The following is a 27,907-nucleotide window of genomic DNA, read 5'->3' on the forward strand; positions in this document are numbered from 1 at the left end:
AGTACTAATTATTTAATGCATACACACTGCTGATTTTTCAGCTCTCTAAAAATTATTAATACTTTTACAAACTAGAAGTTATAATCTATACTTAGAAAATAAATTTTTTTAAGTATATAAAACATATACCTATACATGCATGCCAATTAATCAAAACCATACAACCAAAATGCAAAAAGAAATAATAAATTCATCCACGAGTCTTCAAAACTGAAACAAGACAACATTTTAAAACAACAAAACAATCAAAATTTCAAAATCATTATGAAAACAGTCAACATGTGTAACAAGTGATGAATTCCAAACCACAACAGAAAAACTTGAACCAACCTCCTGAAGGCGTCAGACAATTGTGTTGTTGTAGAGAGTACAGTATCACAGGCCTTCTGCTGTCTTTCAAGCAGTTCTTGCCTTAAAGATTCTCCATCTACATTTGTACCAATTGTAAGAGCTAAGGAGTGATATTTACAAATTTGATGGCTTAAATCTTCAACTACCTAAAAAAAGAATGACGTCAATATGTAATAAACAATGGAATTTTAAGAATACACAGTCGTATTTCCTCATTGATTTGGTACTCATAATTTCAGTTATTCATGGCTTACAGTAGAACCAAAGGATCTTTTCAATTACAGGTCAACACAAGCCAAATGGTTTTCATTACTTTCTGATTAACTACACTCCCCTGAAAAGTATTCATGAAGCAATGCTCTATGTCACTAAAGCAGGCAAAATTTGCCAAAATGTGTTTGTGTGGCAACTCAGATATGCATGTACATGCAGCATACAAACCCCAGTCATCAGTATTTGTTTTTGTTGCACTGAAGATAGACATCACTGTTTTTGTTGGATTGAGAAAGGAACTATCCATTCTTGCCAGCTCAGAGAAAAGAAAGCATTATGTAGATGTTCTCGTTTCCTCAAAAATATTGCATTTTGACTAACAGCAGATAACAAACAAATTCACATTCCATGAAGCTGTATTTCATAATCAATACTTGTGCATCGATGCCAAATTTATGCAATGGGAAAACAACAGCATGTGCAGTGTGAAATTTGTGCAATTCTCTGTTGCTGTTTTAAGTGAAAACAGATCACAGTGCACATAGGAAAACCATATGAAAAGCCAAATTTTTGCAATTCTCTGATGCTATTTTAAGCAAAAACAGATTGCTGTGTACATGGGGAGAACAACACAAAAAATAAATAATTAAATAAATAAAAGCTAAGTGTTTTATTAGCTAAGTACTAAAGCTAAAATAAAAGCCAAGTGTTTTATTATAGATGTTCTTAGCATTTTTAATTTGTTAATTGATTATTGTTATATGTAATTAGTGCTGTAATATTTTTGAAAATGGATGCTGTCTTTTGTATCTTAATTTAATGAAAAGTTAGCTGGTGAATTATTAAGAAGAGGTTGCAGGTAATCAGAGAATACCCAACTTCCTTTAGAATGGTATAACACCAATTTAACACTTCTAGCAAAAAAAAAAAAAAAAAAAAACACTTTCTTCATCATTTGCTTCAAATATATGGTGCACAATATAATAAAACACCTTCCTCTCAAAAATGTAAGTTAGGAAATAGGTTAAATTTTTTATGCTAAAACTGCATCATTTTGCACTATGTAGAAAACCCTCATTTCATAAAATGAATGCAGATGCAAAGAGAAAAACCATATATGTACATTTGTTTATAAAAACTGAAGTAATAATGTTCATCTAGCGGGCAGCAGAAGTAGCTTCTACAATATGAATCTCTTCAGGAGAAAAAGTATTCATGTCCGTAACCATAGCTGAGGAAAGATTTTGCATACTGGAGAAAAACAATCTCTGTCCACATGCCAAGAGAAGTGAAACATTGATAGCCACCTTCCTTTAACAGGTTTATTCATGTTCGTTTTTGTCTATTATAATAATGACCTGTTGGTTTCTTTCATCCATTTTAAATTCCACTTCAGGCTCTGATTCAGTGGCCAAGTTTTCTGTTATGAAGAAGAAGAAAACAAGGAGAATCCATGTTGTTATGAAAGATTTAAAAACAATCCCCCATGAGTTAATAAGAATGTAAGTGCATACTTTTTTCAATATTTTTCTTTGATCTGTGATAGTGAAGTTAACGAATTCTCAAAACTTTTAATGTTGAATTGTAATACCGTAATCATTATCTTGCTAGTCTAACGTTTTGTATCGATGTTCTTGTTTGGGATCTTAACACTATGTAGCTTATTTTTATTGAGTATATTGTTTCCAAGATGAGTAATGTAATGATGTCTAAGCTTGGATAAATGCCTTTGCTTCATTCCATAGTATTACAAAAATTGGGTTAAAAATATAAGGGAAGCTTTGGCCATTGATGGAAAAGCTCCACTAGATTGCAGATGATAACATACAATCTGAAAACATTGCAGTTCCAGAGAAAAATATTTCTAAAATAATAGAGTTTATCAGCTCCCTCAAGAGAACAAAGTTTCATTATTCCTTAAAAAGGGTAAGTTACCTTCTGAAAGAGTTAAACATCATAAAATTACATTATATGTACAAAATGGACAATCTAGTGCCATACGATAAATTCAGAGATATTTTTAATTCTAAGTTTAAGACCAGATTCCATTACCGAAGAAAAGACAATTGCAATCTTTGTGATACATTAAAAGCAGAGATCAGAGATTGATATGCTTGTCAAAAAATCGGAAAAACTTGCTGATAGCCAAGAAAAAGCAAAACTGACTCAAGAACTTGTAGCGTCATTAGATTATTTTGAAGAAGAACATGTGAAAAATGTGCAATGCCCTCGCCAGACTCGAACCTGGACCTCTCGAATACACTCTAAGTGTGCTACCATTACACCACGAAGGCAGCTGGAAGGAGGGAGAAAATACCTTATAACCTGAAAAATAAAATTACAGAAAACAAACTTCATTTGAGGAAGAGGCAATTATGACAGTAAAGACTTATGTTCCCAAAACTTACAGAAGAAATTGGACAACAAGAATGTCACCTAAAAAAAAAGTGAAAATTTTTTGCAAAAAATGGGAAATGCAAAAATATCGTTACCATTTTTCTCCTGCAAAGATAAATTTTTTGTGTTCAAAACTGGCCTCAGACTATTTCTTTCCCCCCTTTCACCAGCTGTGAGGCTCTTTTTCGAAGTTCTATTCAAATCAACTTGACAGTGTACTTGTCACACTCAAGCACACTGAATAAGGACCCCCCTAACGAGAACCGTAAACACAAAGACCGGTGTATCACTTACATCAGATATTTTTCGCTTTGACTTCACTTCTTGTACGAACCCAAAATCTATTGCAATCTCTTACAATGTAAATGAAATTTTTAAATGACAAGTAAAAGCTTTGTTCATTGGAGTAAAAATAAATTCATTAGCTAGTATTGGCTATTTGAAATATCCTTAATTTTGTTTAATTATTTTCTTGATGCACTGTAACAAAACTAATGATCGAATTATTTCCTGTACATTTTTATATATTTAATTTAAAATTTGTTTTTTTATATGGAAAAAAAATCTTTAAGCTTAGATATTTAAGGTTCTGATTTAAAATTGCAGTTATTTAACTTAAGAGTTTTTTTTTTAGGCTATTGTACACTGGTGTGCAAAAATTAAGGACTAAGTTGAAAAATTAGCATATCAGCTGAACGAAGAGGCAGAGCGGACAGAAAGACCAATCAGGAGATTAAGTAAGGTGATGTATGGTAGCACATGCGCAGATATGCAGGTAGACGTAATGGGGGAGTGCCCGAGTAGTATAAAGCATGTTGTCATGTAAGATCAGTATTTCTTGCAAAGAGATTGCACTCTGTATAGCAGTTAAAATCACACCGAGTTGCTGCCTCAGCGAGAAACGGCGAATAATCAATCTGTTAGACGACATCTGGATGCTTTTACCTGAGGTCGAATCATTGGGAAGTTAGAGAAATGCCGCAGTGTGACAAGTGTGGCTGCAGAGTTCGGAATTGCTCACAGCATCATTTCACAATTTTGAAGACAATTTCAAACTACAGGAACAGCTATCCGGGGGTTTAGTAGTGGTCGCCCACGAGGAACCACACCCGCAGATGACCGGTATATTGCCTTACAGGCCAGAAGAAACAGGCGGCAGACAGCGAGAGAAATCGCTAGACACACGACACAGGCGACTGGAAGACCGATATCGCGTTTTACCATGGCCAGAAGACTGCACGGTGGTGGTCTGTTTGCACGACGCCCCGTACGGTGTGTACCTCTAAAGCCTGCTCATCGGAGATGGCATTCTATGTGGTGCCAGGAACACCGGAATTGGAGAGACAATGAATGGGGACGAGTACTCTTTACAGATGAGAGCAGATTCAGTCTGAGTAGCGATTCTCATCGCATACTCATCTGGAGAGAGCGGGGAAGCCGCAATCATCCCTCGAACATCATTGAAAGGGATAGGTATGGAGGTGGCGGTGTTCTCATTTGGGGAGGCATCATGCTTGGTAGTCGTACAGACCTTCACATCTTCGACGCAGGTTCAGTCAACGGGACCCGTTATTGTAACGCAATTCTTCTTCCATATGTGCGTCTTTTTAGAGGCGCTATGGGTCCGCAGTTCCTTTTCATGGACGACAATGCACCATGTCATCGCACAGTAGCTGCCGAACAGCTCTTAGATAGTGAGGATATTGAACGTATGGATTGCCCGGCACAATCTCCGGATCTCAATCCCATTGAGCATGTATGAGATTTTCTAGGCAGACGCTTGGCAACTTGTACCTTGCCACCTATAACGATTCCGGAGCTTCGAATGGCGCTGCAAAACAAATGGGCAGCAATGCCTCAACAACTCATTGACACCCTCATTCTCAGCGTAGGCAGACGCTGTGAAACCTGCCTAGCAGTCAGGGGAGATCATATCCCCTATTAAAGACCGGATGTTTCTTGCTGGACACCCATCACAGGGATGTTTCGGCCTTCAGTCGCATTGCGCTCCATGCTACTTTTTCAATAAAGCTTCTTTTTATCCCTCTGATTTCTCTTTTAGTAAGTGTTGCTTACGTTATTCATGTCCTTACGTATTGGGGATCTTACGGTATTAAATGTGTTGATTTGGAAAGCTTTTGTACGAAGTTATATTGAAAAAAGCATCTCGTCCTTAATTTTTGCACACCAGTGTACTTTTCCTACAGCAAAGAAAGTTTGCATTATGCAAAGTACCAGTTTCAAAGATTAAGAAGGTAGTAACCGTTTTTAGTTGTTCTTGATAAAAAGATTACTAGAGAAGTGGCACTTCTTTTTTTTTAAATTAGGCTGAAGATTCAACATTAATCATAATAAAATTTAGCATCAATTTTTTTACCATTTCTAATTTTTAAATATGTAACTGTTGCAACTATCTTTATAATTCCATTAATATTAAGTAAACAGCTTCAAGAATTGTATCTTCCAAGACTATCTACACAAAAAGTTTCCAGTGTCCTTAAAATTAGATTAGGCGAACCTAAATACTTATCTAAGTTTATTTCAAGGTTTTGGTTTATTGTCGCGTAGTTGAGGGGATCCTACAAATGAACAGGCAAATACAAGTCTAAACTCAAGACTTTTTATTAACTAGAACTGAATGAAGAGCTACTTAGACTTGGAATGTTTTGGAAGAATAAGAAGGAAACTTACATAAATAAGATAACATTAACAGCAAGGATATTTACATAAAAAAACAATTATCTGGCATCTTGCCGTTGATGGGTTTCGAACCCGGTACTTTCGGGTTTCGAGTCCTGCGCCTTCTCCGCTAAGCTATGAGGAGCTCGGTCGAAAAGAGCGATTTTCGCTACAACATGAAGGTTAAAAATATGAAGCATTCACACTATAACCCGTATATTTTAAATGTTATAATACAGAGGTGTTTGTGGGACCCCAAAAAATCCCCTGAAACTTTTACCGGCTTACTACTGACATTTTGGAGTTTCGAGAAGGGGGGGAGAGGAATGAAAAATTACAATTATGAAGTATTGAATGACTTAATTATAAAAGTTCAATGAATTACTTTTTTTTTTGCAAAATTAATAACCATAAATTTTCAAACATATAAACTACTACATTTTATGTAAATATTTTAAATTACCTGAATTAATTCTTTAAAAAAAATTATCTAATTTCTGCTGCTGCTTTTTATTTTCTGATGTTTGTGGGCTTGTCTTTCTTTTGTGGTGAACTTCATAATTGCAGGAAGGTTGACTTTTATTTTCCTCATTTACAGTTGAAGAAATTTCCTCGAGAACTGCACATGCAGAGATAGAAGCAGTTTGCTTTTCTGCTAATGTAGAAGGTTTTTCAGAGACTTTTATAGGTGACTCATCTGAAATACATGTTTTTAAGTCCTCTTGATATGTTTTCCAACTTCTGTTCATATTCAGTAAGATATCTTTGTGAATTGAATCAGTCATTGGTTTTTTTTTAGCTATATTTTTCACAGGAGGTTTCTTTAGAAGCCATTAAATCATATTTAATAGTCTGCACTGCATCTAGGGAATCAATCTTAAGAGAGGTTCTATAGTCAGTGACAAGTGTATCCATTAAGTTGAATGCACTTTCCACTAATGGGCCATGGAAGCAGCTAAGGCAGGTTTTGACCAATTTAGCCAATGTAGGATACTTATAATCATTTGTGAAATCATCTTTTAAATTAAAAACTTTAGACCAATATTTATCAATTGTACACTTGACTTGATTTCCACTTTCATCAGATGTGTAGAGCATTTCTTTGGTGATATCAATATCAGTCTGGTATAACCTTTTTCAGCTTCTACTTTTGACCTTTCATTATCACTAAAAATATGGGACATAAAAGATGATAATTTTTCAAAAGCTAATATTGTATTGGTTTTACCTCTTAGCTCTGGATCTAATGCTGTAAAACTAATTAGATATGAATTTTTAAGGGGTAATTTCTGTTTCATATGCTGTGCTGTATTAGTATAAGCTTTCATCACAGAAATTTGGAATTCTTTTGCTATTGGATGATTTTTTGATAATTTCTTCAGGAGAGTGGAAGCTTCTGCACCAGTAAATATTACTTTGCTAGGTAGATGGAATTCTGGATTTGTGACATCAAGCTTTAAAAAATCATTATAAGATGTGCACTCTATATATTCTAGCTTCATAAAAAAAGAGAAAATTTTTGCCATCAATTTATAAATACTGGAATGTATTAAATGAAGCATTGGTTTTTTTGTTTCAAATAATTTAATATATGTGTTGAACTCTGGTAATACTGCTGAACATAATGCCATATGCAATGAAGTTTTGTTTTGCATAACAAATAATCCATTTAGTATTCTTTTTTTCCGAGCTAAAGCATCCTTTGTGAGTTATTGGGAATGCAAGCTAGAATACACCCCTTCAACACTTTTTTCCTGAGCTTCAGAAATATTTCTTTTATTGTATACAGTTTCAACATAAGAAAAATAATCCCCTTTATCAGTTTTATCCAAATAGTGAAAATAAAATGCAATAAGAGCAATCCACAGATCTTTGATTCTTTCTAAAACACATAAAATGTACACCCACCTATGGTCTGGTCTCTTCAAGGGCTTAAGTTTTTTAATGGCAAGGGATTCACAGATTTTGAAAAAATTTTCTCTTTTACTGCAGCTTTTCATATCAAAATAGATGTCATCAAACAAATCTTCTAAGTATCTATCAAAACATGAAGCAATTTTTTTTGCACAGTTATTAGCTGTGTGACATGTGTCACCATCAATATCTAATAAGTGGGGTGCTTTGTTTGATCGTAGTCTGGTTTCAACACCCTTTATTTTCCCACGCATGGTGTTACATGAGTCCATTAATACACTAATTAAGTTTGCCCATGAAATATTATTATCTTCAATAGTATTAACAACTGCTTTAAAAACAGCTTCTGAATTGCAAGATTCTATCTTTAGAAATGTAAAATGATGAACTACAACTTCATTTGTCATAAAACTGCATCAGTATTGCCAGTATACTTTCTTCATTGCTAGTACTTTCATCCAAATTTAGAGAAAATGGAGTCTCCTTTAAAGTTTTAATGATATTTTCCTTAATAGTTTTTGCGAGCCCGTATTTCATCTTATAACATGCAGTAGTCATGGACATTTCCAACGAGTTTAGTGCTGTCTGATCGCGGCTCAACTGTTTGCAGAGTTAAATTAAATTGGGAGCTACATTGAAAGAAAGAGAATTCTCGGCGATAAACCAAGTTATTAATACCTCTTGGTGTGCTTTTCTTGTCACTATATCCAATGGCCGAGCATCAGTCTCCAGTGAGTCATCAGTATTTTTTGAATTAGCATAATTACTTAAAGTCATTGAATGTCTAATGCACTTTGAATATTTTATGTGCATCACAGTTTTAGAATGATTTGTGAAAGCTTTGAATCCTTCCCCACCATACTTCAGCAGTGAGTTACAAAAAACACAATATGCTTGTCCAGCAACATTTATTTTCTTGCACCATGTGCCGATGGTATCCCCATTACCATCTCTCCGTTCAATCCAATTCCACCTAAATGCATTCTGGACACCTTCTTCTAATTGTATAATATCACTATTTATATCGAGAAATTTCATAGTGAAATTCTCTTACGTACATAAATAAAAAAATATTTCAATAAACGAAACGAAAAATTTACACGTGCATCAATAAATGAAACAAAAATTTTACACAGCGGAGAAAAAAAAGTTGAGAAGCGATCAATGACAAATAGCTAATACGGCGAAAAATCCCCCTTCTCTACTTATTAGCGCCAAGCCAGGAGAGATAAGACCTTTGAACCCAGAGTCACGTGAACGCACATGTGGTCGAACGAAGTCTCTCCCTTTTTTTTCTGCCGTGCCTATTTGCCGAAAAGAATCCAGAAGAGAATGTCCGAGAACCGGGGGAATGAGTCATAACTCGCAATAAGGAAAGAACAAAAAAGAAGTTTTTTCCCCCTTTTCACGCATTATCACTGCCTTTGGAGAAAGAAAGGAAAAGTTTTCACCACACACACTGACCTTGCATTTTCTGCTTTCAAAGCAAACAAAATTACCCAGATCAAAATAAATAATTCATTATTATTCCACTTCCTTTTGAACGACGATCCCCGGAATTTCCGGGTATCGAAGTTCAAAATCCCCGGAATTCTGGGGTTTCCCCAGAGCACAAACACCCCTGATAATAATACATAAAATTGCGGATTAGAATTTAAATACATTAAATTTTTTAATATTAAATTTTAAATGTTAACATAAGTCTGTAAGTATTAAATAAATAACAGGAACTATGCATAACAAATTATACATTGTAAAATACCAGAACTTTATTCTTATTTACATATTTCTATACGATTTTAGTTTTCTCAATTAATCAGATTTAAATATATATATATATAAAAGTATCGATTGAAATGTAAAATATTAATTAATGATTAAAGTTTTGAAAAATTATTTTTGAAAATTTCATTTCACCAATGCCATTCATAATTGGCGCAACATTGTTATAATGAAACTTAAACATTTCCATATGTGAAGGTAAGATGATAAAATAAAATGCAGGTATTAGGTATAACATTTAAATGTAATTCATAGATCAGAAAATAATAAACTGTTTATATCCTCAGGGAATCATTAGGAATTCAAAAGAAATTTAAAACCTTCAAACCTCTTTGTTCATTAATGAAAGGGAGGAATTTATTGTGGAACTCACGAGATTTGTTGAGGGTGTATCCACTGGTGTAAAGTGATTCCCCGTGATTTCTTTTCCTGATACAGCCCCGCTGTGATCCTAATGCGACACCGCTGAGAAGGTAAGTACGACTAAGTAATCTATCAATTACCCCTTTTCATTTTCGACTCATTCTGGGGAGCTGGAAAAGGACACTACGACGTATCTGGCTCGGGGTTTACAGTCTGGCCCAGATTTTACCCCGACGATAGTCTGCCGACACTAACGGATGATGATGCATTTCCTGTCAACGTATCTCTCTCGGGGCAAACGATTAACTGGTTAACCAAACAATAAAATTTTTCCATTTTTTTTACTACTGCATGTAATAAAATATTTAACATTATTTTTTCGTTTGTGCATCATGCATACTTTTTGAAGCAAATGTGAATTTTCTAAGCTACTATTTTTTAATTTCACCTTTGGTGCTTATTTTTGCTGTTTTGTTTCTTTGGTGGAAAAAAAAATGCTGCCAAGAAAATGTAAGCCAGGTTAAATGAGCACTAAAATATATTTATTTAAAAAAATTACCTTAACAACTGTTTTAGGAGCAATAACTTGAGCTACCTCCATGCTGAAGTGATCAATAATTTCTGAGCATTGCGTCGAAATGGAATCTGCTTTAATTGCATGTATGTAATCGGCAACTGGTGGAAGACAGTCAGAAAATGAGGGTAACTGATAATTCCTAGATGTTGAACTACTTCCTGCATTGCCACCATTTTCCATAATGCTAGAAATAAACAGATAAAAAATTTCATTTTATTTGGGTTATCACAGCTTAGTGCCATAAATGAAATTCAATTTTTAATTTTCTTGACTTCCCCCCCCCATGATCCAAATAAAACAATCTCCCTAACCAAATATAATGAACCAGTTATCAAATTACAAGTAAACAGCTAAATAGTTTTAAGCTCTTAATACAGTATAATAAAACAACTAAGAACATTAAAAAACTTTATTTTATTTTATTCATTACTACGAAACATATGTAAACAAGAAACATGCATCTAAAGCATTCAAATCTACAGGCAGGAGGTTTCTTAACAACAAATTTCAAATTTAGGGGGGAAAAAAATCATTTTGCAAAAGATGGCTAGGTAATTTGAATATGGCAAAACACTCGAGGGAAGGGTTGCCTTTGTGGAGGACTTTATATGGCCACCTTGTTTGTATCTATGTTATACATAAAAAAAAGCTATGAAAAATAGCCATGCAGCCAGTCCATTCACCTGGGATCGACTCCCAGCATTCAATGGTCTCAACCCAGGGGTGTAGCTAGAGGGGGGCAAGGGGTGCATCTGTCTCCGGACGCAAAATACAAGGGGCGCCAAACTGATGTTACATTTTAGAATTAAATGTTTCCATCTTGGCAAGCAGTAGGGGGCACGAAATCTTCAGTTGTCCCTGGGCGCTGAAAACCCTAGCTACGACTCTGTCTTAACCACATGGCCGCGTCGCTGGTATGGCCCTTTTGCAAAAGTAATTTATAATCAATCATAACAAATATCCCCCTATGATAGTTTAAAATAAAACTGACAGCTAAGAATTACACTAGATTTAAAAGAACACTTAATTAATACAGTTATTTACTATAATATATAATTGCATGATGTATCGAAATTTAAATAGCATTGCTGATTTCTGAATGGTTTACCAGTTTAGTGAATCAGTTACCAGTTTAGTGGACAAGAACTCAAATTACATATTTTCAGTGCATAATAAGAACTCCTACTAAGCTAAAGTGATGTCTTGATGAAGGGAAGCCTTTTAAATTCAAGTAAACTTTGGGGGAAGCAGATATATTTCTAACTAGATTTATTTTTATTCTACAATTTTTTTTAATCATTGAAGACTATGTACATATGGTATATCAAAGTTTTTTAAGGAAAGAGACTTCTGGGCTATTCCAAGACTTTAAGGAAAGAGTAGCCAAGTGTCAGCAACTTAAAAACAAGAATCACTCACCCAAAAAAGAAATACAAATGCAAAAGCATCTGCACATCAACATGATTAACTGAATGAAAAAAAAAAAAAAAAAAAAAAAAGCATTCATTACACAAGAATCTTTTTTACAACATTGTTTTCCTTTTCCCTGGGGGGGGGCTGGGTCATAGGTGTCCCGAAATAAATATGCAGCAACTGGGGGCTCGGGGCAGTTTGTTGTTGGTGGCAGGGGTAGGAGCTCTAGCGCTTGAGGCTTGATGACTATTTTATGACACCCCGTAGAGTGCACTCTTTTGTTAGATTCCGCTAATGGATTGGGGAAAATTGTCCGTGTTTTGAATTCACATGTGTTGTTGGCAAATATGGTATCTTCTAGGAAATATTTTGTTGAGAAAAGAAAATAAAAAGAATAATTTGTTACTTCGATCCACACGCATTTGCGTTTTCAGGTTTTTTCCTGCGCAAATACGGCTTGGAGCTTAAATATCAAAGAAGGAAGTATTTTCGGAAGTTCGTCTGCTGAAATTCTTTGGAAATTATTTTAAAAGCTTGAATAGTTAAAAATGCACAATTTTTTCAGTTGATTCTGATTAAATTCTTTTTAATTTGGTTTCAGTTTGAATTTGAAATTCTTTTCACAAGTGTTTTTACCACTTTATTCCATTTTTTAATGTGCATGTTAAGGCAGTGTAATAAATATAAATGTTTCAGGTGATGAAAATTACTTTTAATGTTATTTCTAAATGACACACATTCTATGACTACTGCTTACTTGAGTGAAATTTTGGTTTATGTTCTAAATGATAACTAGCCGCCAAGCAGATAATATTTCTTTAACTCTGATAATTTAACCTGGATTCAAATTCCGATGAACGGATTGACTGCATTAACTTTTCTCCCCTTTCGCTTAGGTAGATAACACTTTCTTTAATTCGACAAATAAAAATAAAATTATATTCGAAATAAGAAAGCTAAACTTATGAGCATTTATTCCCTTTTATGAATAATTTTGATGACAAAATCAATTTTAATTGTGGGACAAATGAAATACAGTCAAAAGTCGTTAATTCGGATTCATCGGGACTTCGGCGATTCCGGATTATCGATTTTTCCGGATTATAGATCATCAGTTTAAATCTGGTAAGATCGCATGCAGAAATTATAAAATTAAAAATATGAAACTGTAATTTATGAAATAAAAAACAATTATGGTCTAAAGGGTATATCAAAATTTACAAAAAAAAAAAAAAAAGCTTAATATTTATTTGTTTACTTAATAAAGTTATAATGTTTAATAAAACATTTCTTTTAATGTAAGTTGTTTAAGTTGCTTCATTTTATGTGATAATACTTTCTCTTTAATTCTATAAACAGACATAATTTCGTATTCAGTTACAAAGTTTCGCTGTTCAAGTCCTATAATTGCTGTGTCGAGAATACCGACTAATTTGTCAATCGAAATTTTTTCGTTTTCAATAACCTCTGTGTCACTTTCTTCACTATCAGAAGCGAATTATAATGATGAGGAATTTGATTTAAATCATATCAAAGACGGAGTACATCGAGATGAAATACTACATTTAGTAAGGAATTATATGCCAAATAAAATAAAAACATCTGCCCTGAAGATAAGGATAGTGCTGACAGATCAACTTCCAATTCATTGCGAGAGCCGCGGCGTTTCCCTCTCCCCCTGCCACCACAGAGCAGCGTGAAATTGATAAACAGATTTCGGAATGCCTTTATCCATTTTTTGCAGCAATTCCACTTTTTGTTTAATGGACTTCAAAAGATACTTTTGCTTTGTAGATCCTTTACATATTAGTAAATATATATCGGAAATTCTTTTTGACATCGAAAGTTCAAGCTTACTTTTATAAAATTGCTCTAACAGTCTGCAAAAAATAATAAGCCGGATCCAATTCGAAGATTAAGGAACAACGTAATCTGCAACATTAACTGAATTAGATAATTTTAGCTTAGCTTATGCCGTCCGTTATACATTAAACGCGCATGCGTAAACGTATTATGCGCATGTGCACACGCATATTTGCAGCCCTAAAGGTCTTACGCGCATGCATCAACGCGACGCATGCACAGAAAGTTTGTAGCTTTGAGGTCCAGATTATGGGTGTCCGAATTAACGACTTTTGACTGTACAAATTTTTACTAAAGCAATTATTATGGAACATTTTCTAATTCAAAAAAGTTTCAAAACTTATTAATTTATTCATTGTTATATGTTTGCGTCTATAATGTTATATCTATATCAATTCGTTCAGAAATTAGACACCATTTAGGTTAATTGAATATGGAAAAAGTACACGAAGGCTGCCTACCTAAGGAAAAAGACGCCTTTGTGGAGATCTTTTAGAGGAAATTGTCTCGTATTCACGTTCCACATGGGGGGAAGCAACGAAAACCGACCATGGGGTCAGATCGATCGCCTGAAGTCGAACTAACAGCATTCGGCGGCCTTAACCACTCAGTTGCTAGTAGTGTTCAGAAAGTAATTAATTTTATATGAGAATTTTGTTTTGGAGGGAATCAAATAAGATATTGGAATACTAAGCATGTCTACAGGAATTCAGATGTGTACCACTTTTTAGTTTGCTGAATTTAATCCTCAATGTGAATCTTCACTAATATTCATCAACTCAGTACGAGTCTTTATTCCCAGCTTCATTACTCCCAAAGAAAACAACTGTAAATAGCTTAAGATTTGAAAATTTCACATAACAGTTTGATATCTCAAAGGTGATTTTTTGAAAATTTTCATTCTGAAAATGTAGATCATAAAAAAGTGAAGAAATATTTCGCTATTCGACAAAGATGTTTACTTTCTGAAATATCAATGGATTCCTATTTATGCAATTTTGCTTTCAAAGAAAAAATGGTGTAGCAATATAAATCATTGAACAACTACCATACAAAGTAATATCTTATATCGCTAAGTGATAAAACTAAATTTTTGTTACTGAATACATTAAAACTCAACAAGGATTTTATTTTCTAAAGCTCCAGGGTTTGAATCTGCATTTCTTTCTTGAACCAAAAACTATGAAGTGATTAAAAAAGATTAAACATCTTATATGCCTGATGTAAAGCAGATCAACTCTGGGACTGCTATTTGCAAAGCCACATAGAAGAAAAATAAATAAAAAATTTCTTGGCTCATGCATTGTAAATCTTTAGCGCAGTACAAACGTAGTGACTAATTGCTATTTCTCCAGAAATGAATATTACCAGAGGTGTAAAAGTAATAACACTCATTTTGGAATCCGGAAGAGCTGTTTAGTAAAGTTTTTAAGTTTCTTTGTAATCAATAAACTCTATTTAATTTGCTCTTCAACATCAGAATAAAAATGCTATTAAAAATGAAAATGTATATATTGTTTGCAGGAAATGTTTGAATATTTTAACTCGCTGAATTTTCTGATACGATGACAAGTGAATATATTTTAACTCTGATTGCTTCGCTTATTTTTAGTACATAATCTACGTGCAAGTTTAAAAAACTAGTTTAATCATAAGATGGAACACTTCTTACTACAAAATTATATAGTTGTAGCATACATTTCATCTGAAGAAGATAATTTTTCATTTCATCTGAAGAAGATAATTTTTTTTTTTCGTTGGGAAATCTGCATTCATCTACCTGCAGTGTGAAAGCGATTAGTGCATCCCGCATTCTAAGCATTGGAACCTAGAGCATTGGAACTGGATTGAAAGGAAATGACAGTTTCCCTGCCAGCCCGACAAAATAGCACTAATCACCTAGTCGTCAAGACTCAATTCGATAATTTTCCTCCCTTTCCATTACCGCTAAGACAAGAGCCCCCGAAGAAGGTACACAACTGTTTTTTGAGCCCACGGGAAAAGGCTAATAAAATATGAAAATTACCATGAATGAAAGTATATATTAAATGAATTTCAATGCTGTACGAGTATACCTAGTTTTAAAATACATACCATGTACAAATGAAGGGCGCTTTCTAAATTAAAAAGTAATATAATGGTGGTTTGCAAAGTCAGCAGGCATATTTCTAGGCCTTGGTTTAAAATGTCAGAGAAAACATGGATATATGTATTATTGATTGCCCTTTCTTGCTGCTGCAATAGCCATCCAGGTGGTACAGTTTAAGCTACATTCTCCTTTATGAGATGTCTAAATAGGTTATGGGCTCAGTCATATAGTAATCAAAATTTTCTCTGAACCATAATAACTAAACTGCTAATTCACTAAACTGGTAACACTTTAGTTACCAGTTTAGTGAATTAGCATTTCACGAATTTCATTAATTCATTAGGTAAATGTTACCATAACTGAGAATCTTTTTCAAATTTCTTTGTTCTTCACACCTGTATTACAGTGAGTATTGATTGTTGTTTGAAGCAGCTTAAAAAAAAAAAAAAAAAACCATTATGAATGTTGATATTTTCTGCTTTACCATAATACATACATACTCCGAAGAGCCATTGCAATATGACCACCCTGTTAATAACATGTAGGACCATTTTTAAACTTCAAAACTGCCAGCACCCAGCATGGCATTGACTCCACAAGGTGCTGACAGGTCCGAAGGTGAAGGATCTTTAGGGATCGGATTATATGGTCCTTCATTTAAGAATTTAGTGACACCATCGATGTAAGTGTTTTTATCCATGACAACTATCTGGCCACCTTTGTCGGCCTTTGGAATGATAATATCCGGGTTAGAATTAATTTTGCGCATTGTAGCTTCCACACTTTAAATCATGTCATCTGACTAAACAAAAGTTAGCTTCATTTTATTCCTATGTTTTCCGTGCTCTTCAAGTTTGCTCCTCCAAACTATCCCTTGATGAAGAATGAAATTATTTAAAAGTAATAGCTATTGACAGGGGCTTTTCACCCAACATTATTAATCAAGCAGTTAAAAAATTCTCAGTTCAACACACTAAAAGGCACACTCTTATTTTAGGAGATTATAAAAATTCTGTTGTCTTTCTCTTCTTTCCATCAATTAGCTATAAAGTTGCACATATTTTGCAGAAATTTAACTTCCGGGTTGTTTATTCTCCCATCAATAAATTTCCGAGTTCCATACTCAAGGACCCTATTCCGGATATGAATTCCTGGGATATTTATAGGATTCCTTGCCAGTGTGCTTTAATTTACATTGACCAAACTATGAGAGCCTTAAAATTTCGCGTCAAGGAACATGAGGCATATGTTAGAAAAAAGGAAACACAGAAGTCTTCTGTTGCTCAACATTGTTGGTCCGAAAATCACACTTTCAATTTTTCTGCGGCCAAAATTATTCAAAAAACATCTTCCATTGGAGAACTGGATTTTCTAGAGGCATTTCACATTCATAAAAATCTTTCTGTTCTAGTTAACGATCATAATTCCAATCCAAATTTGCCTTCGGCCTTTAAAGAAATTATGTTTTAGTTCTGGTTTCATCAATAGATAGCACCACTTTATTATTCTTGTCCAGGCTTTTTTATCTTGTCTAATCATTATTTCCTATCTTGTTCATTTGCGGTTTTACAGCTAAGGATGGTGGTTCGGTAAAACCATCGAAACTAGTCCTCTGAAAATTTCGAAAATATAACGCTGATTTTTGTTTGACTTCTGAATTAGTATACTTTTATTTGCTTTCTGTAACGATTTGAAAATTTTTATTTAATTGACACTGAAACACACTTTTGCTTTGCATATCTTGGTGCAGCTACAAAATTAAAAACTTTTTTAACATAATCAAAAATTCAAACTTCAATTTCGGTAAGAAATCTGTAATAGTAAAAAGTAATCTTCAACTAAAAATAATTAACTAGATTAAATTAAAAAGTTAGTCTCAAGCAAAAATAATAAGCTAGAACAAGTAAGAAAATTAAGAAAGAACACAATTTGCTACATTAATCTTTAACTCTTTTGAATCTAACCTTTTCTCCCTTCCCTGGTACTATGCCAACAAAAGAAAAACATTCTCCAAAAAAACATGTGATGGGGCTTCACTTATTGTTTAGAATTGAGGCCTCAAGGACCGTAACTGTGATTGCGACTAATATCAATGCAAAATCCATCAATGTCTTTGAACTAACCTCGGTTAGTCAAGAAAAAAATCATTTTTATGACACATACTTTTTCTTGAGTATTATGTATACCTTTCTTAAGACTTTTTGGGGGGATTCTAAATAAAAAAACTGACGTGAGTATCAAATGGTTTCCCACCTATCCCATATTTTAAATAACAATGAACTTTAAGTACAGAATCGTTTCTGGTTGGTCGTTTGTAAACAAAATCTAATTTGTCACTTTAATAAATAAAAAGGTCTCCAACACAACATTTTGGATTATATTTTATTAGGTACTAGATGTTACCCAGGATGCGTTGCAATTCTACTTAAGAAAATAGTTTGATAAATTTGCACTTTACTTTGAATGTTGGCATTCTCGTCCACAATATTTGTTGATTGAACTTACGTATGTTTGATTGGCTTGTGTCACCTGATACCAAGGTTGATCATGTTTCCACTGGTGAATTTAATTCTGGCAATTTCACTTTTCCATCAGCACAGCACATTTCTGGTGCTTCATCCTTAAGTTTGAGGGCTCTGCAATACATGCATAATTTATCCATTTTTCCAACGGCCACACTTGGAAAGACTATAATCATAATTAGCATCATAATGGAATGCACCAAGATTTAAATCAGCATGCAGTATTCATTCGGATGGAGCAGTGCACATTCGAACATTTTCCAGTCTTGCTTCCTGTTGCTCATCTGTTTCAGATGAATGGGCTTACTCGAACATTTCTAAATCTTGCTTCCTGCTGCTTGTTTGTTTCAAACGAACAGGCTCGAATTGTGCATACTCGAATGTTTTCTAGTCTTGCTTCCCCATTGCCTTTTTGTTTCTAAAGCTCATGATGGTTTTTTCTGCCATGCTTGAGGTGTAGCTCAAGCAATCAATTTTTGTTTAGATGGCATAACTGATTTCACAACAAAAATAATGCTTTGTAATGACTATTACATATTCACTTTCAAAAAGGAAAGAAAATACGTGTGATGCAATAACATGCACGTTAACGCGTGAAAAATCAAATATTTTACGTTTTGCTGATGACAACACATTTTAAAGCATTTTAATTTGGGCAAAGGCAACACATTTCTATTAAATAGCCAAGTTTATTTATTCAATTCGACACAAATTACAGTCAAAAGTCGTTAATCCGGACTCGTCGGACTTCGGCGATTCCGGATTATAGATCATCAGTTTAAATCTCGTAAGATGGCATGCACAAATTCTAAAATTAAAAATATGAAACCATATTTTAGGAAATAAAGAACAATTATGATCTAAAGGGTATCAAAATTTACAAAAAAAGAAGCTTAATATTTATTTCTTTACTTTATTAAACATTTCTTTTAATGTAAGTTGTTTCGTTTTATGTGATAATACTTTCTCTTTAATTCTATAAAGACATAATTTCTTGTTCAGTTAAAAAGCTCCGCTGTTCAAGTCCCGTAATTGCTGTGCCGAGAATACCGACTAACTTGTCAATCGAAATTTTTTCGTTTTCACTAACCTCTCTGTCACCTTCTTCATGTCTTTATCCATTTTTTGCAGCAATTCCACTTTTTGTTCGACGGGCATCGAGACATACTTTCGTTTTGTAGATCCTTTGGGAGCTCCAGAATCGGAAATTGACATAATCGAAAGTTCAAGTTTACTTTTATAAAATTGCTCTTACAGTCTGCAAAAAATAATAAGCTGCATCCAATTCGAAGATTAAGGAATAACGCAAGCATCAACATTAACTGAAATAGATAATTGTATAATTTTAGCTTATACCGTCCGTTATACGTTAAACGCGCACGCGAAAACATATTCTGCACTTGCGCTGCACATGTGTCAACGCGGTGCATGCGCAGAAAGTTTTTAGCTTTTAGGTCCGGATTATGGGTGTCCGAATTAACGACTTTTGACTGTAATATAATTGCATTTTTCCCCAGGGGCAACACAATTTTTTTTATGTCACCAAGTTTTCTGATTAAATTCAAAACATTTTACACTTTGCACAGTGGCAATGCAAATTTTTTAAATTCCTAAGATTTTAATCAAAAGTTCGTTAAATTAGCATAATATACATGTATATAAAAAGTGCAGATACCATGGATTGGTTTTTGAGAAACATGTAGGCAGTGACCTTTCTCTTGTTTTGAAGGTCAAGTGTGGCAAGTTTCATAAAGATCAAAATTAAATTATAGATTTGTATAAAAGATAAACAATTAAAAAAGCATTTAATTTTTATACATGTAGATAATTGGCCACATGTATAATCTATTTTGTCTATATATATATATATTTCACATATGATTGGTGAAGAGTGACTATCATACGCTCAGGAATCAATAAAATAAAGTTATACATGTTTTCGAATTTGCCATATGCTCTTGCACTGGGTCATATCAAGAATGCAACAGAATAACAAGTACATTTTATGATAACATGCCTGCTTTAGAAAAGTTTCAAAGTTCTACAAACAAAACACTGTTATAAAAATCACCATCTTCTGCAACTTCCTATAAATAAATAACAAGTCTAGGTATGAAAGAAATAGTCTTAATACATGCTGCTTTATTTAAAATTAAAATTATATTACAGTGACTATATTTTCCCACAAAAGTCTATTATGAGTTCCAAGTAAAATATCACTTCCAGTTTATCCTATATGTTCAAAATCTAATATGGGTTAGAGTAGATTGAAGGGTGCCCCTTGTATTATCGCATAGTTGTTGCTTCATTAATGGTAACCTGAGTAGTTGAACATTATGGAAACTCTATGATGTAATTGGTTGTGTTATTGTGGTACGTTTTGAATTACTAGGAAAAGATTTGTAAGGGCTTGTGGTGTGTGTTCATTAGAAAGTACAATGCTTGTTTTGTGGTTTAGACGGTAAAATGGCTGAATATGGTAAGATCAATTTGAAGTTTCTGTACAATTTGGAAAGAAAAGAGAAAGCAGCATTCATTGACTGATATGTAAATGAAGCTTTACTTAGTAGCCATTATAAGTGTCCTGTTTGTAGGAAGGAAATGCGTATGGTTGAAAGTCGGAGGATATCGGTACTACTGATGATATTTTTAACTCTTATTTTTGTGAATTTATGTGGCGACGCTAATATACGAATTCTAGTTCAGATAATTTTAGAACGTTTTTGGATGCTGTTAAGGAATTTTGCGTGTCACAGACTGATAATGCAGAAATTTCTAAATAAGGTAAGTGAATATTTGTTTTGTGTAGTGCTTAAATGCATAAGATGAATTTCCTTTTTTATGTTATTTTATTGTTTGATTTAAAATGTAGTTTATTGAGATTATGCATTTTTTGCTTGGCTCTACTATGGAATTGGGTGTTCCTTTGACTTTTTAAGTGAAAATAGATCGACGTGTACATGGACAGGGTCAAGGGAATATGCAATGCCAAATTTGTGCAATTCTCTGATGTTTTTTTACCTGAAAATAGGTCGATGTGTACATGGATAAGTCAAGAGAGTGCGCAATGCTAGGTTTGTGCAATTCTCTGATGTTTTTTTAAGTTAAACAGGTCGATGTGTACGTGGATACCGAGTTTGCAAAATTCTTTGATTTGTTATTTTGTCTTTGTATAGCGGCGATTTGTGGCGCAAAAATAGCCGCTACACAAAGCCAAAATAGCAAGTCAAAGAACTGCACAAACTCGATATCCATGTACCGCCAAAAATCACCAATTTTCGCCAAGGGCACCCATAAATATATTTTTACCCTAGTATGCAGCTCTCAGTACAAGTTTTAAATATCAAATTTGAAAAGCTTTGGATTATATCATAGTACATTTTTTTTCAGGAAAATTTATTCAGAGCTTTAAGTAAAGTACCACTTCTGGTTGATCATTAAAACTTCTATGTGTTTTAAGCAAAGCACCACTTCTGGTTATCTAAATTCATCCAAAATCTAATCAAATTCTTTATATGAATGCAAAAAGCTTAAATATGGTAAAAAGAAAGGTACAACTATAATATACGCCCTAATTTCACCAAATGTGGCGATATGTGTTCTGCGCTGGCTTTTGGCGCGATTGCGTGTTCTATGGCAACCCTGTTGACGTTGAAAAATCTTTCGCTGGAGCTCGTTGGTTCGCCTCTGTGTCTGAGAAGATGGGAGGGAAAGATAAAATGGTAGTTGTTGAATTGAAGTTCAGCAAAAGGAAATATGATTGTGGCTATCCTGTTGAGGGGTAGTGGGTATTTGGAACTGTGGAAAGAGGGCCTGGGAAATTATTTTTAATGGTAGTGCATGATAAAAGTAGGGATTTGTGATTTTATTTATTTGTGAACCATAGTATAAATTTTCTGGATAGTGTGTCTGGCTGTCATGTAAATACGATAGTGATTACGTGGCGGCGTGTTAAAGGCGGTATGAAATTTATATTTCTGCTATTTGAAAACGCATTAATTCATGGTAAGTGCATTTTATTTTATCCTTGTTCTTATTTTGTAGAATGTTATGTTCATTGGTTCTTTAGTATGAATTTCTGTCGTTATTGTTGTTTTTTTAAATTGTTTGAAATTTATTTTAGTTTATTTTGTTGTTTAGTGTCTAGACTGTACAATTCGTAGATGTTTTTAAAAGTTGAAACAGAACGCTGTGTACATGGTATTATTTGAAATTTATTGTTGTTATGTTATTTTATTAAAGCGAGGAGTGCGTAGATCGTAAATTCCTTCCTCGCCTAAATTGTGCAATTCGTAGAATTTTTTTTAAGTTTAAACAGGATGCTGTGTACATGGTATTCTTTGAAATTTATTATTGTTATGTTAATTTATTAAAGCGAGGTCTGTGTAGTTCATAGATTCGTTCGTTGCCTACATTGTGCAATTCGTAGATGTTTTTTTAAGTTAAAACATGTCGCTGTGTACATGGATTCTTGTCAAATATTTTTGGTTAGAAACTTTACGTTTTTGCTATCTAAATTTTTTGTTTTTGTTTCGGATTTTTAGCATTGTGTGTTCAAAACGTAGTTTTTGCATGTGCGAAAACCGCGTTTTTGGAGACATTTTAGGCTAAAAGTTCAAAATGTAGACAAAAAATTTAGATAGTAATATGGCAGCGTAAAGTAAAGTAAAGTAATATGGCAGCGTAATATGGAGCCAAATATTTTTGGCGAGAAATTTGGCGACATGAGGGCGCATATCAGAGTAGTTCCAAAAGAAATTTTTGGAAGTCTGATATAACTTATCATAAACAAAAAATCCATCACACACATATAGACATTAAGGTAAGAATCCATGCTTATTCATTGAAAACTCACTATTGAATTCTTGGGCCAAAAGCATTATCTACAGTGATCAAACTATGTATACAGTACGTTGGTGAAATGCCAAAAAAGAAAAAACAGCTAGTGGTCCACATACTGAATGCCTGGATTTCAGACTTTGTTATGTATAAAATAATGCATCATGAAATTCTGTACTTCTACATTGCAAGAAACAAACATACAGGGTGTCCAAAAAGTCTTTCCCTGATTACATAAATTGATAACTCAGGCTAGAAGTAAGATACAAATATGAAACTTGTGTCGAATTGTTTACAAACTATCAAAGTTTTTTTTTTTTTTTTTTTTCCTGTTTTAGGTTCGCACTACGTAAGTAGTGAATGAGGTGCAGTGCCCAAGAAGCCATGTTAACCAATCAGGAGAAGGCACAGTGTGTCCTGTGGTACCATGAGACAGAATCATCAACCACAGTGCAGAGACACTTCCAGAAAACATTTGGAAGGAATCCACCTGACGTCAAGAGCATTAAAGCCTGGTATGAGAAGTTCAAGAACACAGGATCGGTTGCTGACCTTCTGAGGTCTGGTCGACCAAGAACCTCAGCAGACAGGGTGGAAGCTGTGAGGCAGTCTTTTCTGCGAAGTCCGAAGAAATTGGTGCGCAGGGCCTCACGTGAATTACAGATACCAAAAAGCTCTCTCCATGACATTTTACACAAACGTTTGTTTCGTGCATACAAAGTGCAAATCGTTCAGGCCTTGTTGCCCAATGACAGTACACATCGATATGACTTTGCGGTCGAAATGCTATCATGTATTGAGGACGATGATGGTTATCTCAGACGAATTGCCTTTGCCGACGAAGCGAGCGACCTTTTTTGTCAGTGGAGTAGTGAATCGCCATAATGTGCACATTTAGGGTTCACAACCCCCTGGCGAGATCATGGGGTGCACCAGAGGCAGTCCAAAGGTGAATGTTTGGTGCTCCCTATTGCAAGATTGAATTATCGGGCCATTCTTCTTCGCTGAGGCTACCATCACATCTGCAGTGTATCTGGACATGTTGCAACTGTACGCTGTTCGTCAGCTGCTTCAGTATCACCCCAATGTCTTGTTTCAGCAAGACAGTGCACCGCCTCATTGGGGTTTGGACGGCCGTGCCTATCTCAATATGACCTTTCCTGGGCATTGGATTGGTCATGATAGGCTAACAGTTTGGCCTCCACACTCTCCTGACATAACCCCATTAGTCTTCTTTTTATGGGGTTATGTCAAGGACGAGGTCTACTGAATACGTGTACCAGATCTTGAAACCCTGCGGCTACGGATAACCACAGTCATTGAATCGATCCCTCCAGTGATGTTGGCTAATGTGTGGACGGAAATTTAATATCGCCTAGATGTACTACGTGCTGTAAGTTTACTGATGTGTGAAAAACACTTTGATAGTTTATAAACAATTAGACACCAGTTTTATATTTGTATCTTACTTCTAGCCTGAGTTATCAATTTATGTAATCAGGGAAAGACTTTTCGGACACCCTGTATAAATGGTATAATTATATATAAAACAGTGTATTGAAAAACTGCACCTCTGTCAAAAAAGAGAAAAGTGCCAGGTTGTCTGTCATCCCAAAATTCAAATGCAGAAATGTATATTGAAGTTTCTGGTTAATCTTTGGATTATGGTAACTTGGCGATTTTTGGCAAAAATTTGGCGACTAACCCTGTTACAGCAACCTGCTATTTTTTTTTTTTTTGGACGCCATTTTGTTTTCACGAAGTAAAGGCATTTTTTTTTTTTTCCCTCAACATTTTTTTCTAACAATCTACTAGCCGAATTATGCTTATACTAGAACTTTTATTGAACAAAAGTGCTTAATCATGACGAAGATTAGGTGCGAAATTGGGAGAAAGTGCAGAATCGCCCACTGCTTGCCGTGTTTTTAAAAATTGCACATACACGTTAGCCATGTACACGTCGACCTAATTTTACTTAAAACATCCCAGAATTGCACAAAATTGGCATTGCGCACACTCTTGACTTTATCCATGTACACTGCTAAAGTCCAAGCTAGTAACCTTTATTGCCTTACCAAAATGTCGCCAAACTACCTGTTACCATATTCCAAAGATTAGCCAAGTTTTCCTTTCCCAGATAAATTGTATCAGCCTCGAAAAATGAATAATGCTTTTATATGGAAAATTTTCCCTCTTCTGCCTAAGCCATCTCCACTTATTACCTATTTAGGTTAATACAGCATTTAATTACTGATAAAAAATTTTAGAGACATCATAAAAATATAATTAACTACTAAATGTTGGAAAAACTAAACGAAATGTTCAAAAAAAAGGGGCTTGATAAGTTGCCTGAAAGATGGATAAAAGTCGTAGATAATTACAGATATTATATTCATAATCCAATTTCAGAACAATAATTTTACCATTTAAAATTTCAATTTCAGTGCTACATTATTTTAAAATAAAGCCAGTAAAATAAATAATTATTATATTCCCCTCGAATATGACATATGTAACATTTTGTAAACTCGTATTTCTATAGCCACTGATAAAAATTTGCTTACTCAACTGCAAAGCAATTTAAAAATGTTATATATAATAAAAATTAAAACATAGGTACATTGCAATTTTTAAAATGTAACTCATGAAAGCATGTATATTTTCCAATAAATAAATATATTACATGTAAACATTAATGATATAAAAATAATTAGAAAAGTCTACAGATTCTTACTGTAGTTTATACATATAATAATACCCAAACACAGGAATACTAAAAATCTAAAAATGTAGACAAAATTTTAAAAGCTTATTTTCGTACTTTGCTCTTACAAATATATGAAATGCATTCATACTTAAAAAGCAAAACACAACCATATTTAGCTCTTACAGATACATTATTCCCCAGTTATATATTTAGAATTGGGAATTTTGTGTAAACTAACTAAAACTTCCAAATTTTAAACAGAAAACGATTATACCTAAAAGGTTTAATAAAACATATGTCACATTTAAGAGTTCCCAATGATTACAAATAATTATACAGAATCATTAAGAAATAAAATAAGTTTATTACTTTATTACTTTATTACAAGAACACCTGATTTTGATCCACAGAAAGTAGTACAGAGGTAAAAAGAAATGAGTTAAATGATATCTCATATTCACTTTATAAGATGACAAACAGCTATACCACATGATAATTTTAATAAACATATTAAATTTAGCATAATGTAACCTATACTTTTCTTCAATAGTATATTTGTACAAGACCAGAGAAGTATTAAATATATATTGCTAAATTGTTGCATTTTTCGCTTTGGCGTAACAACTTTAAGCATAAATGGCATATGGAATTTATCTAATATAGATTCATTTTAAACTTAATGACAAAATATATATATATATATATATATATATGTAATTTTTAATTAATGACTTTGTTAAATAAAGCTGGTGTTCACAAAAAGCAGTAAATAAATAAAAGTAAACATACTAACAGCAGCATACTTTCATAGCTATTTTTATACAAAAATCCTCTTACAAATATGGTGAAAAAGATCAAAATAATCTAACATTGGAGATAAACAAAGTATTAAAAGGAAAAAAAAAAGGGGGCCTAAAATATCAAAACTTCATATCTTCTTTTTATCCTAAACACCACAACAAAATAATTTAATCTAATGAACAAACTTGATGCCTCTGGGAAAAAAGTATTTCTCATGCACACTATAAACAATGGAATAGACTGTATTTCTCCTTATAACTGATATACGTAAGCCCTCTACAAAAGCAGAACAAATAAACGATATTGATTATGGAATGCACATATTTCTGAAAGCAAAATTTCATGTTTTTAACAGAATTTATGAAGCAGGGGGTATTACGTATCGAGATTCTGATATTTTAAACTCAGGTTATGAAACATAAAGGTAATTTTTAAGATAAAAAGAATTTTTCAAATGCCTACTGACCGACAAGATCATATAAAAATTTAAACGCGTCAAACCAATGATTACGAACATCGACGTTCAAGATTGCATCTTTTCAGCTCAATCTTTAACCCTTCACACAATCACAATAGCTCTAGATTTTACATAAATATGCTGTACGAAGCCGGTAGACGAACACAAATTATGATACCATAAATTTTAATAAATCTATGTTAGTGCCATCTAGCGGTCATGTTAGTGCCATCTAGATATGCGCAGGAAATATCTTTAGCAAATATAGCGTTCATAATGACATTGATGGCTCCTACTTGTCTCTAATTCTACAGATTTTCAAAGTTCTAAAAGTGAATTTTTTTAACTTTAACACTGGATCCGAGTTTTTCACTTCATCTTATTTCTCCAGTTACCAGAGCTGTAGCTAGGGTTTTTACCGCCCGGACACAACTGAAGATCTCGCGTCGCTCCTGTTTCCCAGGAGTGGAAAACATTTCATTTTAAAAATTCCTAACATCAATTTGGCGCCCGGAGACAAATGTCCCCCCCCCAGCTACGCCCTGCTAGTTACATTCAAAGGCTTAGGTAAAGAGCTCGCAAGGTGTAAGACGTTCTTTCGCTAAAGCTTTGCGGTAATAATATTAATTATCTTACTACAGATTTTTAGATACATATCGTTATCTGTATTAAAGAGTATTGTTACGAAGGGTCCAGCTGCGGTAAGATAGCTTCCCCTCAAGGCGAGTTTACGGTTACCAAAAATGTTCAAAAGAAGGTAGGGTTGCTAGATTTGGCGCGAAATCGCCTATTTAGCGACATTTGGCGATATACCGTGGACGGATGGAGAACATTCTAGAACGAATTCTTACCGGTTTGGTCCAGAATTTTCTCGAAAACAGCCCAAAAGATATATAAACCCTGTTTCTACGCGGAGTAGCAGTCTATTGTGAGTTTATCG

General features: G+C 33.8%; 1 protein-coding gene and 1 pseudogene across 1 annotated transcript in view; both read right to left on the reverse strand.

Annotated features, from left to right (window-relative positions):
* Positions 1–27,647, reverse strand: part of LOC118202579 (uncharacterized) — a 71,672-nt gene extending 44,025 nt beyond the window's left edge. Inside the window, exons 1-3 of the mRNA XM_035374747.2 lie at positions 26,977–27,647; positions 10,259–10,460; positions 331–497 (exon numbers count right to left, since the gene is read on the reverse strand). Of these exons, the coding sequence (XP_035230638.1) occupies positions 331–497; positions 10,259–10,456 (365 nt within the window). The 5' untranslated portion in view covers positions 10,457–10,460; positions 26,977–27,647. The remainder of the gene's footprint in view (positions 1–330; positions 498–10,258; positions 10,461–26,976) is intronic.
* On the reverse strand, positions 1,722–6,555 carry LOC146995571 (uncharacterized; annotated as a pseudogene).
* Positions 27,648–27,907: the final 260 nt, after the last annotated feature.

This window comes from Stegodyphus dumicola, chromosome 9 (genome assembly GCF_044657685.1).
Source record: "Stegodyphus dumicola isolate Sdum_Otavi_A_Nest chromosome 9, ASM4465768v1".
Taxonomy (NCBI): Eukaryota; Metazoa; Arthropoda; class Arachnida; order Araneae; family Eresidae; genus Stegodyphus; species Stegodyphus dumicola.